The following is a 15,375-nucleotide window of genomic DNA, read 5'->3' as shown; positions in this document are numbered from 1 at the left end:
TATTGATTTTTTACAATGATTGCACCATAATACGAAATTGCAACATTAATTTTTTATACACAGTAATGCCAGGGGTTACGTTCCTTTTGTTTGAAAATTTCGAAAAATTCTCAAAATTTTTTACAAATTTTTAATATACTTTTTTTTCAAAACGAACAATAGACAACAAATTATTGCACTTATATTAAAAAATAATCGGTACAAAAGAGGGTAACGCCTAAAGATGAGTATCTAACGGTACTGTTTTATTGTTTATAAAAAAATATGTACCCTGATTAAAAAGTTTCAAATGGTGGATTAGATTATCAGGTTTTTTTTTGTAATAAAAATCAGAATTTCTAAATAACTAGTGTTTTTAAGTAACTTATATTGCCCAATTTAGAGCTAAGAAACATCCCGCAAAAAATAATTTCTATTATAAAGTCACTATATACTGATGCGAAATGCAGCGTGACACACAATGGGATCAACAGTGACGAATTCAACGTACTTACTGGAGTTAGACAGGGATGCGTGCTTTCTCCGTTTCTTTTTAACCTAGCTATAGACTATGTTCTCACCAAACTAGACTCCGACACAAGAGGGATACAATGGACGTTAACCACACGCCTAAGCGATCTAGAATACGCGGACGATATCTGTCTATTAGGTCAAAGGTTCCAAGATCTGGCTTACCAATTGGAAACACTTTCCACTGAAGCCAATAAAATAGGTTTGAAAATCAATATTAGTAAAACCAAGTCCATGAGAATAAATGCAAGGAACAACACGCTATTTACTATCGACAATATGCAGATTGAAAATGTGGAAAACTTTACGTATCTTGGAAGTGTCATAACAGAAAACGGAGGTACAGAAGACGATATTCGTATGAGGATACGAAAAGCTCAACAAGCTTTCAGCACGCTCAACCCTGTTTGGAGATCTGGCGAGTATACTACAAGGACAAAGATCCGAATATTCCGATCAAATGTCATGTCTGTTCTACTCTACGGATGTGAAACCTGGAAAGTGACAAACACCCTCACAGACAAACTGCAGGTCTTTGTTAACAAATGTCTACGAAGAATTGTTCGTATATTCTGGCCTAACACCATCAGAAACGACGATCTGCTACACCTGACCGAACAAAAGAGGGTACAAAATGAAATTAAGTCCAGAAAGTGGGGTTGGATCGGTCACACACTTCGAAAAAATAGTTGCAGTATCGCAAAGACTGCCCTAGAGTGGAATCCCCAAGGGAAAAGAAAAAGAGGTCGCCCAGTACAAACTTGGAGAGAAGATCCATCATGGACGAGATAAGAGGCCAAGGAAAGTCTTGGAATGAGGTGAAGGCCTTAGCGCAAAATAGAACCCGATGGCGCGTTTTCACTGAAGCTCTATGCTCCACTTAGGAGTTCAAGAACCTTATATATATATATATATATATATATATATATATATATATATATATATATATATATATTGCACAATTTTACATAGGACAAACAGAGAGCGAATTATACAAAAATATTCTTTCAATGAAAAACCCGATTTAATCCTTTGCAATCAAAAATTTTATTTAATAGTAATAAAACACACTTAATAGGTATCAATATAGATGAGATATAATCGACAAGATTGCTTCATATAAATATAAAGGCCACGAGTACAGATAATTCATGCTTCCTCTAGCAGATAATGGGACTGACATGAGTTGCCTTTAATAACCTTTGAAACATGCTTAAATAAGAGCTAGTCATATGTATTAAACGAAAAGTTTTCAATCAATGTATCTTGCCTGTCCTAATAAACGGTTCAAAATTTTTAATATGGACAAAAAGAACCGTCAATAAGATAAGAACCACACATGATGCAAGGGAATAATAAATTTTGGGCCATTCTTATAAAAAATTGAATTCGAACTACAGAAATCTAAAGAATAACTGGAGCACAAGTGGCTATGGAGAGAAAAACTAATGTAATAGGCAAACTTGGAGAATTATCAATTAAAAATCCAAAGAAAGTATTAACTCGTTTGATGCCTTTAGCATCTTATTTACTCTTAGAGTATTTAGAGACGAAAGCAACGTTTAAACTTTTAGGTGAGAATATTCAAGGGAGGCTTATGAGCAGAAGTGGATACAATTATAATATATAGACTTGTTTAAGACAATAAAAATTAACAAATGTCAAACAAATTTTTTTACCCAATAATCTAATCGCAACATTTAGTTATATTGTCCAATTTGTGCTTTGTCAAAATAAAAGTAAAGGTGCTAATATTAGGGTATGTGCTCTATGCATAAGAAGAGGAACTCAAAAATCGACTAATAGCTAAATATTTGCAACGAAAAATATTAGAAACTAATAATACTCTTTTAGGAATGTCTGTGTGTTTATGTCAGATATGTACAACTTAACATTATTAATACCAGCACCATATTTGTTTTATGTTATCGAACTGGATTCGAAGAAATATATTTTGAGTACAATATGTTCTTGTTTATATTGGTGATGAGCATATTTTTCGAATAAGTGCATACAAAAAACTAACTTTCTCTAAAACATTTAGAGCATTTTAGAAAGCATAAAAATGATTTTATATACCACTAGATCAATTTAGATACGATTTGGGTCTGCTAACTGAATCCTCAAAAACGAACAAAACTGCGGCTGTAGACTGACAGTAGCCTGGTAACTCTGCTCAATAACTGGTAAGTGTCCAGTACTTATTTAAAGTTAAAAACTGGCAACTAATTAACTCAATTTACTGCTGCGAGATTTTGGAACCGCAGAATGTAAAACTTGTGACACAAGAGCTTTCTTATAAAAGAAAATATTAGTTCTTCATTAGGATAAAGCAATCTCTCACATAATAGCATCTACCATTACTAAAATCTTAAATCAATACTAAAATCAATGAATTAAAGTACACATTGTTGCTGTATCCATCCTCTTCGCCAGATTTAGCTCCCGTTGTTTTTTGGAACAAAATTGTCATCGAACGAAGACGATTTTAACAATATGTCGGATTATTACTTTACTTTGGTGAAACAGAACTACCAGAAAAGGTCATAATAGTCTTGATATACTTTTAAATCACACAATGAATGGATCACTAAGACATGCATGATGAGAAAAAACATTCAGGCTGACAAAATCTGTTTTATTAAAAGGAAAAATTACAAGAATGTGATTACTGAAACAAGAATTCTTGCTCTTAGAAAAAGAGCAAGAGATTACTAATAAATTAATGATCTTTTTAGAGAAATAAATACAAAATATTTTATATATGTATACTCCTTCAATAGGCTTTACAAGTTTCTTTGTTTTAAAGCAATTTTCGTGTTTCTCATACTAAAGCCATATTTCTTCGAATCCAGTACTTTTTCTATTGTAAAAGAACTTAAATTAAACGAACACTTCAAAGCCTCATTTAAATAAAAGCCGTATACAAAAATAATACTATGTGCACAACCTTACATCTTTAAGAAAAATATTTTACACAGAAAATAAAATCACAAAAAATTAACAGAACATACAATAGCAGACAGTTTCTCAGAAAATGTTTTCATAGTGCAGCATATATAATTTTATTTATATATATTATTTAACATAACAGAATTGTGAATATTATTTAAAAACAATATGCAAACTATACGCAGAAGCACGCAGAAACTTTTTCATACATTTTATATGCTTTTGCAGCAGTCACAGATTTATATAATCTTAATAACTCTTTGTTAAAGAAGAAGAAAGCATTACATTAATAATTATTTTAAGAAATACTTGAAAAGTGGTGTATTGCAAAATTTAGAAGATTTTTATGTTCACTCATGGCTGCCATTTTGACTTAACTAGTAGTTTTTTCAAATGTTAATTGTTTTTTAAGGTTAGTTTAAGAATCACTTATTTCTTTTATCATAATTTAATCATTCTCATAGATTATAAGAGTAATAGGTTCGGAAAAGAGCAAAATGGTTTATTAAAATTATTTATGGATATTTATGGTTTATATAAAATAGATTATTTTAACTTAATTATAAGAAGAAGAAAAAACGCTATTTTTGAAGAATTTTTGTTAAATGTTACGAAAGATTTGACTTTATTTATGCAGCATCAAAAACGTGATTTTTAAATACAACAATCCATACGAAAATAAGCAAAAATTAAAAAATATACAAAAACTCTTTTATTTAATATACCTACACCCACACATCTGCTATATGAATTATTATTAATAATGTCTTTGTAATATTCATCATCGATATTAACATTTTTGGTACCAAATTTTTATGTTTTATCCATTAAAAACATATTTTTCAACATTAAATTTTAATGTACTCAAATTTGTCTTTTCTGAGAAACGGTCCAGAAGTCAGTACAATAAATAAAGAAGAAATAGAAGAAACAAAAGTGGTAACGTATCAATCTCACTTCCTAAAAGGAACTGTCATATGTCAAACATCCTTGACATGTGACAGCTCCGAAACTACCTCTAATTACTAACAAATCTCTACTCAAATATTTTTGAGTAGTTATCACATTTTAATATTCTGAATAAAAGTGTTAATGTAGATATTTAAAATACTGTTTCAAATGAGTTGTTTTTGGTGGTAGCAGCAGTATTTTTAATAAAGATTAGCTAAGATACCATTGGCAAAACAATAAGGAAAACCTGTGTATAACTAAAATACCTACATTTTAATGAAGAGAAATAGAGAGACAATTTTTTTTTTAAATTAGTGATCAATTCTTTATCTTCAGGCCATAAAAAAATTCCTGGATGGTGGTAGTAAGATGTCAAATTTGTGTCAATATTATGCTGCTACCCCCAAACTAGAAGTACATAAAATAAACAATTATTATTCTAGTGATGTGTCCTTATCTTTGTATATTGAATTTTAATGAATTAAAATTTTGAAACTGCAAGTTTTGAACTCATTTTTACCCTGCATAGATTTCGAAATCTATGAAAATGTGCTTTGTTTTGCTACCGACTTAGAGAATGCCTACGATCTAAAACATATTGGAACTTTCATCAAAATTATTTGAAACCTGTACGTACATCTAACGCCACGATATAGGCAACCCAGATTACATTATTAGTAACTGTCATTACTGAGTTATATTTAAAATGTTACATTAGTCATTTTTTCCCAAACGTACATTTATCATAATTAATTTTATTAAATCGTAAATTATAGCGTTGTTATTGTAGTAGCAGGTGAAAATAATTTTGTTATTGTTTTTTAAATATGCTTTAGAAAGTTTTAAATCTTTTTACAAAGAATATTGAAAGGTAAGGTGAAATCTATGATTTTTATAGGTTATTTTTGATTTGTCTGAAGAGTTTCGTGTTATAAATATCCTGAGAATTAGTATCTACTTAATAAAGGAAGGTATTTTTAACGCATTTACTATATACTTACGTTTATTAATATTTGATGTTAGATAAAACGTCGCAAATTGTAGAAAACAATAAAAATTATACATAAATGAATATAAAATCACTTGTTGTATGTATACTACTTGACATAGGACGCCAAGTATTATTAGGTAAAAATGCAACAAAGGCAATCTGATTTTGCGACTACGGTTTGCTCCAAATACAAACAATCTTTAAATTACTGAAATCTCGAGATTGATTTAATTTGTTTTATATGTTTATTTTTGTAGTATAAACCAGTCTATTTTTATATTCAAAGCTAGGTAGAATAATAGCGCCACAAGGGCGCTACGAAGAACCCTCTAGTTCAAGTTCTATCTGAAAACGGTAATAAAATTGATGATAGAAAACAAAAAACAAATATATAAATAGTTTATTTCCGTAAAAAACTTGAGGCAGTGGACGATAGCCATTAAAAGTTGCTGTAAACAAACTTAGGATATAGTATTGAGGATACGATACTGGAAGAAAAAGCAGCATAAAGCAACCACAACCTAAAAAGAAATTTCCTACGCTTTTATGACTGAAGGTCATTTAGTAGGTAAGTATACATTCAAAAAACGTTTTTGTCCAACATAACATAAAACATTTAACACTTTTAATATATTAAAAGATACAGCAATCATACTGAGAAAACTTTATTGATGTGGTCGAAACTAATGCACTTAATAATCTCACTAATGTAAAACTTATTTGTACTTATATATCTATTCGTTAAAAATATCTTAAATCGCTCTTTTTTATAACTTCAAAAGTAACATTAAAAATACCTTCAATCAATAATGAGTATTATTATTTATCAATAAATCTCACTGTCTTCTATTTGAACTATTTTAAACGAGAAACGAAACATTGTGTATCGAATAGCCAGTACAATAAAATCAAATACACTTCATACATATATATCACAAAATTGTTACGTCTAAAAAAGTATGGAATGTTCCAGGACGTATTTTGACTCAAAATGATAGTTTTTTTTCTAAAATGCTTAAAAAGTATAGATTGATTAACCAAAATTTTGGTTTAAAATAAGTTTATTTTGACATCTGGATTATCACTTCGGAAATCTCTATCTACAGTTGAAGAGTGTCCAAGCTAAGTGATCTAAGTGCCAAAACATAAAATTTTGTTTTTATTCAATCAATATGATCTATGTTCCTATGCCAATGTCCCCCTATGAGATCTACGTGCTAACTACACTCTAGTGATTGCAAACGAAGCCCAAAGATGGAGCCGCCTGTAAGTCCGAGATCATGTGCTGTGCTAATTGATCTAAGTGCCATTTGCAGGTCGACGTATTGTCGTTAGAATCGATTGATGAATTTGTGTTTTAAAGTAAATACAATGGATTCTAGTGCGTTTGATGATAAAAAGAAAACAATATCGTCAAGAAAAAAACAGAGTGAAGCTAGATTGAGTGGAAAACCCTACATTACACAAAAATGTAAGCTGCAAAAACTTGGAAAGGCCATTCCAAAAAATGAGGTTAGTACGAGATTTTTAACAGATATTTCGCTTGAAATTTGTGAATAGCTACCTAAAACTTTTTTTATTGCTACTTTGGCTTTGTTGATATGATATATTATCATGAGATTTTTCTATTTTAGATCACGTGCAAATGTAAATTCAGCTGTAGAGACGTGGTTGATATGAAAATTAAGCTTTTCGACTTGTATCATGGCCTTGAACTCAACGAGCAAGGCAGCTATCTCATGGGATTATTGCAAGTTTTACCAATCCAACGTCGCCGCAATGGTAGTTCTGGTGTTTCATCAGAAAGTAGACGACAGTTTACCGTAGCTTTTTTTGTTCCAGATGGGGAAGGTAATGTGAAAAGAGTTTGTAAAAAAACGTTTTTGGAAATATTTGCTAAGTCCGCAAAAGATTACTACGCTTGTTAGGCGTAAAAAGGAGGGACATACAACCTTTAAGGATAAACGAGGAGGTGTTAGAAAATTTAAGTATACTCTTCATGACAGACAGATGGTAAATAATCACATCAATAGCTTCCCGAGGGACGAGAGCCACTACAGTCATTCAAAAAGTGAAAAGGAATATCTCAGTCCAGACCTCAATGTTAATAAGCTATACAACTCTTTTAAAATAAAACATCCTGACAGCACCACAACATACAAATTCTAAAGGAAAGTTTTTATGAAGGATTTTCCGAATCTTTCTTTTAGAAAACCTAGAGTTGACACCTGTAAGACTTGTGATTTACTTTTTTTAAGGGGCAAGGACAAAGACCTTAGTATATCCAGAAAAGCTAAAAATGAGTTGGAATTACATCATAGAAAAACAGATAAAGCTCTTAATGTTTTTCAAGAAGATAGTATGAGCAGTACTCTTCCAGGTAGCGATACCTGTACCATTACCATGGATCTACAAAAAGTATTTTTGTAGTATGTAATACATAGTGATATGTATTACAGCCACCAATTGTCATGCTACAATTTTGGAATACACATGCAAGATACTGCAGATGGGATAATGTGCATCTGGCATGAAGGACAATCGGGTCGTGGTGGGAACCAAATGGCATCATGTCTTTTACAAGCCTTGAATACAGGAGAGCTTTCAACTTATAAGCGAAAACTATGTATATGGAGCGACAACTGTGCAGGTCAACTGAAAAACCGAATGTTTATCTTCTTATACATTGTTTTAGTAGCTAATGGACATTTTGATACCATTGATCATAAATTTTTGTTTCCGGTCATAGCTTTTCATCTTCAGATAGAGATTTTGCTCTTATAGAGAAACGAGCAAAATGTTCCAAGCTTCAAACAGTAAACGATTTAAAAACTGTAATTGCTGCTGCTAGACCTTCCAGACCTTACAGACTTTTAGATATGGGAGAATGTACTTTCTTTGATTTCGATAAAATATCATCAGAATGTATAGATACTTCTAAACTTGGTATTACTCAAGCATCGTGGTTACGTGTGACTAAAGAAGAGCCGGGAACAGTGTGGTACAAGAAAAATTTTAGTGACTTAATTGGATGGGAGAAGTGTCGTGTATTGAAAAAAGGTGTGACTGTCCAAAACTTCGACAGAGCTCTTGGGTTTTTCTGGTGTTCAGCAAATAAACGAAAGTAAGAAAAAAGACCTTCGCGCCATGCTAGAATTCATTAACCACGAAAATAGAGCATTTTTCACGTCTATTTTAGATATTTAGTCAAATATTATTCCTGTGAACTTAGATCATTTCCATTTGTACTTCATTTATTGAGTATTACTAAGTTTGTTTAGTATATTAACTCCGAAAATTTGTTATACGTTATTTAGGTACTTGTTAATGAAGCGGAATTTACATAAACAATTATATATTTGTTTTATTTTTTTGGTTAATAAAGTTTTTTTTTGATTTCTGGCAATTGTTAATTTTGGTACTTAGATCACTTAGCTCGGCCACTCTTCAGTTAGAAACCGAAATTCAAGTGGAAACGTTAAAATATACTTTTTTTGAACTAAAATTGTGGTTAATTCCCAATAAAAATAGTAAATTGTATTATGATGCCACAAGAAAATAATTTCAGGACAATTTTCTGAAAAATGACTAGAAAGAATAATATTCAACAGTGTTTGAGTTAACCTACAGGCGGTAATTAAGAATCTAACCTACACAATGTGTTCTAAATATCCTAAAACGAATAATTCTTTCTGCAACAAATTATTTGATCGTCTTGAATAAAGCATCATTTTCATTCAAAATCTACTTCTTGGACCATTCCGTACATGTGAAGCGGTTATGATTGTAGAATAACTTGCAGCCAAAATAAATGCATATAGAATCATTTGTACATTTTGTTGACCGTATACCTATGTTTTTGCCTAAAATTATTTTTTACAATTTCCTAATGAATTCCATAATTTTAAAATTTCTTGCTCATACATTTAAACTTATAATAATTTTTTCTGTCACAGTGAATTCAGAAAGTTTTTTTTTTCATACATACACATAGTCAACACATATTTTTTGTACAAACATTTGATTTAGACGGGCTAGGTGTCGCATCGCTAAAGATCACTACCGTTTCCTTTATTTTAGTTTATTTACGCTTTTATTTAAAAGTCTATTCTAATTATTTTAAGTTAAGGCTAAGACTCTATGGTTATAAAATAAATCATCAAAAAGTTTGCATGTATATCCTTGTTAGCTGTCAAGGCTGTCAGCTGTCAACTCAACAATGACGTCAAACCCGCCATATTTAAGACTAGCAAATGAAATGGAGCTGGGTAGAACACGTGGCAGGACAAAACAACGATAGATGCATGAGAAATATTGTATATTGGAAACCACTCAAGCACAATCGTAGTACAGGCAGGCTACAAACATGGTGGCTAGACGACATCAAAGCGAAAGTGAGGAGAAATTGGCATAAAACTTGAGAAGAGTGGAGAGTTCAAGGGGAAGCCTTTTTCCAGGACTGGACGCAAACAGGCTGAAGAAGAAGGGATAAAAATTAACATTTACAGCATACGAAATTAAGTTTATAGGTAAATATATCGAAGACATTTTTGAAATTTAGAGTGAAAAGGTAGAAATTAGAAAAGGAAACAACTGACCTAAAGAGAAACAGAAGCAAAACAATGAATACGGAATAGATGAGGCAAAAGAACAAGAACATATACTGCAAATAACAATAATAAGATTTAGAAGCAGTAACGACTTCAGCTGAAACAAAAACGTAGCAAGAAAGCTAAAGAGAATAAAAATGAACAAAAAAGAAGACGAGGAACAACCAAAATAATCTGACAAGGAACAGAGCAAAGAGAAACATGATGAAAGCAAAAAACTAACAACGAAAAGATACTAAATGACTAAATAGACAAACAAAATAAAAAAAAATTGACCCCTGGTTAAAGAATAACAATTTTTACAAATAATTTTGTTTTACGTATAAAAAATATTTGAAAATTAACAATACAAAACTGATCAACCGTTATTAGTATGAGTGGATTTCCATGTTTGATTTTTTTATTTTAATGAATCGAGGGGCGTACCTAAGCATTCAGGTTGGCAGATATGTACTAAAGGGAAGCAACACCTACACCGCGGTTGTTCTAAAAAGGCTGTATATCCGGTAATATTATACAATAACCTAGACCGCTTTTTCTCGAATCATTTTGCCAAATATTCAAAGAACGAGTTAACACAACAAAACTCTTTTGATTACTGGAAAATAAACAATCTATTCAAAAAACAACACAAATGTCAGTCTGTTCCAACTGTATAGTTATCCGTTATATATTTATATCTGTAAAATGTAATATTATAAAAAGTTTCATATCTGTAACCATTAAGTTTATTGTAATTACTATAAAAATACTGAAAAACCGGGATCTCACGAGATCAAAAATATATCTGTTGAACAAAATACTGTAGCTATATATAATCTGTATACTGTACAAACTGTTCATAAGTTCATAAAAAATCACAAGTATCTCAGTTGAAAGTAATGTCATATTGTTGGCTTTGGTAAAACATTCATGGAAACTATTAATGTAATTATGTCAAGATTTTTACTCCAAAATAGAGTTTATGACACATTCAACAACTCTCTTTTCGCGCAAAATTTCCAAACATGAACCTAAAGATGGCAAGTACTGCTGATATCGTTACTGACAATGAGGAATATTGCCAGAATAGATTTTCTGTTTTTACAATCTTTTTATTTAACACTAAGGATCCAGTTTTGAACCCATTTTTACGCTGTATAGATTTCGAAATCTGTGAAAATGTGCTTTGTTTTGCTTCCGACTTAGAGAATGTCCACGATCTAAAACATATTGGAACTTTCATCAAAATTATTTGAAAACTGAATGCCATATCTAACGCCACGATACAGGCAAACCAAATTACATTTTGTAGCAACTTTCAATCCCGAGTTGTATTTGACATGTTGACAAAATGACAGTGTCACTTTTTTGCAAACATACAAAACATGCAATACAAAATAATTTTGTTATCAATGATGAAACACATATAAACATGATGAACAACATGAAACTGAAGATGGCAAGTACTGCTGATATTGTTGCTAACAATGAATAATATTTTTAGACTGCATTTTCTCTTTTTAATCTTTTTATTTTTAATACTAAGGATCCAGTTGAACCGGAAAGTGTATCAGAAGTGATTTAAATTTTGTGGATTTTAATGTTCAAAACTTCTTTACTTCTTCTTTGGTCTACCCTATGAATCACGCCGGTGGTTGATGCGTGTGCCATCACACTACAACGCAACACTTTCAAAGAATCAGACACTATTGTAAAATTACAAATCCGGCCAATAATAACGAAATAATACAGATTTTGCTTATCCAAAATCGTGGGAGCAATTTCAGATTTGATAAAATAGAAGTACTTGTACAATTAGCAGTACTCAGATCAAATTTAAAAATGTCATGACATCTCAAGTCATGTTCTTGCGCGTAATATAGATGGAGAAATCAATCTGACATTAAACTTATTAAATTTTTGTAAAATGCCTTACCAAAGCTGCACAATAGGGAGGAATAAACAAAAAACCTTTGTATATAGAATATCGAGTATATATTTGGTAAAAAATCTGTATATCTGAGGAACTGTGTAAAGTGGTATCAATAAAAGAAAAAGTTGTAGTTTAAAAATACCTATGTTGGAACGTTGGCAATATGATATATCAGTCTTATAATACGACAAATTTCGAGTGAAGATATCTTTCTTTCTTGAAAAGGAATTTTATATACATTTCATCTCGAAATTTGAAAAACTCTCTTTCGTTTAATACCGGAAATTTGGAAGATGTTTCTACAAAAACCACCAAATTTTCAATAACGGTTTATGGAGACAATTATTTGCACAAACTGTGTTTTTTCTTCAATAAATTAACTGCCAATGGAATGAAACTGTTACTACATTATTTGTTCCTTTGTTAGCTTTGTTTGGGTTAAGATTCATAAAGATTTAGATGGGTTATGTTAGGTTAGGTTCAGTAAAATTTTATTTGGAGTTTTAAAAAACGCATTGAAAAGGAACTTTATCAATAAAACAACCAAAAATACAATTTTATCAATGTGGGTTTGTTATTATAATCTAAAAGTAATATTAAATGAGGTATTTTAATTTACGCAAGCACAAACAGGCATAACAACATTATTAATATGTTTTTGTAGTTTGTACTTGCGTCTTATATCAATATACTTTGTAAGAGTTTAAAAACACTTGTAATAGAAAAATAAAAATGATAAGATATCCAGTAGGAGATTAATTAGCAGCTTCCATAACAGTTGAAAAGCATTAAAAGTTGTCCTGATGTGTTTCAGGAGTTACAGAAATCTTTTATTTTTCAACATTTACAAAAAGGTACAATGTATGTATCAGTTTCCACTTATTGATAACCATATTTGTCAAATTTTCACATTTTTTCAAATGAATCACTTCTTTGTACATAAAGATTCAGTTTTAAAATCGTCGCATTGGTAAGCTTTTGTAGAAACAATTCCCTTTAGAAAATTAGGAAGCACGCTCTTAGTCTAATCAATAAACATCAACCAACAATGCCACAAAGCAACTGTTTGTGGTTCACAAAAACAAAATTATTTCAATAATCTGTAACAGAACGGTCCCTCTTGTAGACCCATTTTAATGTCATCTTTTTACAAACTTCTACCCAATACTAATTTTCTAATATTGCCCCTATTATTTTATAACTTATAACAAGCCGATCTAATGGGTCAGTATTCGTATTATAGTTTAGTGTGCGATTTTTCCCGCTAAATCCGTACTACGTCAGCAAACATCTGTCAAAATTTGTGTTGGCACCACTGTATACCTTCGACTCAGTGTAAGAATAGAAAATAACTGTTAGAAATTTTAAAAATAATTACAAAATAAGATTATTTTATATATTTATTGTGTTTACGTGAATTTTTATGAATTTTTTATAGAAAAAAAAACGCCAAATAAAATATGTCAGTGAAACAATTACAATGAAATGGTAGGATTATGACACCAAACTGATGACGTATGACGGATTTTGCCGGAAAAAGAATATGTATTAATAAAACAATATCGATAATATATTATCTTTCGGACGGTAACAAGTTATGGAGGACATAGGGATCTGTAGTTGTAAAAATAAAAGTTTATAATAGACAAATTCACTGTTTTAGATCGAGACATTTATACATTTTATTAAACAAATAGTATATTGTTTTATATGTCACTGCAGTTATGCGTTGGCGTAATATTAATAACGAATTGACGGCAACATTGTAAAAATTAAATATAAATAAATACATAAAGGAAGTGACGTTATAATTGACATTTGTGAGTAATGAAGATATGATTGGGCTAGGGATAAGTGGATCTGAAGAGTTTAGTAGGATAAAATTGAGTAAAGCTACTTTAAATGGAGCAGTAAAAAATAGAGGAAATTGATCGATTTGAGAACAGTCTTGAATACGCTAAAAAAATACTTTACTAAAATACAAGACAGAGAAAAAAATATGCCACCGCTCATGAAATGAGTTAAATAAAAAGTAATAAAACTCATGACATAGTTCAAAACAATATTAAATACGAAGAACTGCAATATATAAGAAAGTAATTCAAACAAATTATTAGTTATACGTCGATCTAAAGTACAGTGAAATTGCAGGTATATGTAATATGTAATAATTAGTAACATACTCTGATAAAACTATAATAATAGCTATACCATTAGATCGACTTATCATACCGTTGTCGATTTCTTGGACGATAAATCTTTGCACAATAAATCAGACTTAGTCTTGCCCATTCTGTTGTACTAGTTCGCGTCTATCCTCGACAGATAGCGCCGGTGGTCGGAATAAATCGGGCTGCATCTCATCACTCACGTCTTTCGCCCGCTCTTTACTATCGTCCTCCATTTGTTGCTGCTGTGAAAACTGCTCCCTACTCTTTTCGCTTTGAGGCAGCAAATGGATCATGCTCACTGGTATGGGAAACGCGGACCCGAAGTCTGGGTAAAAGCTGTGAGTGAAAGGGTTGAACATCGAGTGCTGGGCGTGTTGGTCTTCCGTGCTCGATGGCCTCGTATTGGGCTGGATCGGTTCAGGCTCTCTCTCAGGCTTGCAAGGATTGTTGGTGTTGGTGTTGCTTCCAAGGTTGAGGATGTCCATGGCAGCATTTGGACCCCCGATGCAGTCTTTTCGCAGTTGCTCAAGTTTAAGGCTTTTTCCTATAACATAGAAAAACAGTTAACATAGAAATATACTTAATAGATAATTAAATAAGTTGTAAATTAAATAAGTTAAGAGCTTCATCACATAAGTGGATATCAGAAAAGATCTGTTTAAAACTCATATACTACTTTAAAATATAAAAGCATTATATACTCTGTTTGAAAATTATTGATAGTAGATACACTGACACTGACGAAGAATTTCAAAATTATTTTAAATTTTTCTTGAAAGGAGAATTTTATCAGAACTAGACATTCTAAATATTCTTTAATATCATCATATCTAAACACTTGTTAAAGATTTACACTATGGGCAGTTGGAAGGCTGATTTTACTTCGTGCACAAGGATTTGATATACTAGCATAAAATAATGTTCTGATTTTTATACTTTAATAACAACATTTTTTTCCATCAGAAATTTCCAAAACTATGTTAGCTATTTAATACCCAATGTGACTATATGTTTATATATTTTTAAGAGCCAGTTTCTACATGCTCTTTACATTCTCCTAAAACTCTTAAATAAAGTACTCAGTTTCCTATTTGGTCTTTTTAAATTTGTTTTTTTTTTCCAGTTCCAATTTTTTTGTCCAGTTTTGGAGTCTTTCTTTTTTTACTTTTACTCCATTTACACCAGTTTATTAACAATAAACAACAACTTTTAAACAATTTTCTCCTCCACATTCCTTGAGCTTTCATCAGGGCTTGGTGACACTCTTAAATATTG

At 31.0% G+C, this 15,375-nt stretch overlaps 1 protein-coding gene across 4 annotated transcripts in view; it reads right to left on the bottom strand.

The window, feature by feature from the left end:
- Positions 1-5,144: 5,144 nt before the first annotated feature.
- lov (BTB/POZ domain-containing jim lovell protein) overlaps positions 5,145-15,375 on the bottom strand; it is a 514,518-nt gene continuing 504,287 nt past the window's right edge. For all 4 annotated transcript variants that reach the window (XM_072538478.1, XM_072538479.1, XM_072538477.1 and 1 more), the window contains one exon: positions 5,145-14,644. In XM_072538478.1, coding sequence (XP_072394579.1) covers positions 14,208-14,644 — 437 coding nt within the window. In that variant the 3' untranslated portion in view covers positions 5,145-14,207. The remainder of the gene's footprint in view (positions 14,645-15,375) is intronic.

This window comes from Diabrotica undecimpunctata, chromosome 7 (genome assembly GCF_040954645.1).
Source record: "Diabrotica undecimpunctata isolate CICGRU chromosome 7, icDiaUnde3, whole genome shotgun sequence".
In the NCBI taxonomy this organism is placed as follows: Eukaryota; Metazoa; Arthropoda; class Insecta; order Coleoptera; family Chrysomelidae; genus Diabrotica; species Diabrotica undecimpunctata.
This window is presented reverse-complemented; position numbering and strand designations above follow the sequence as displayed.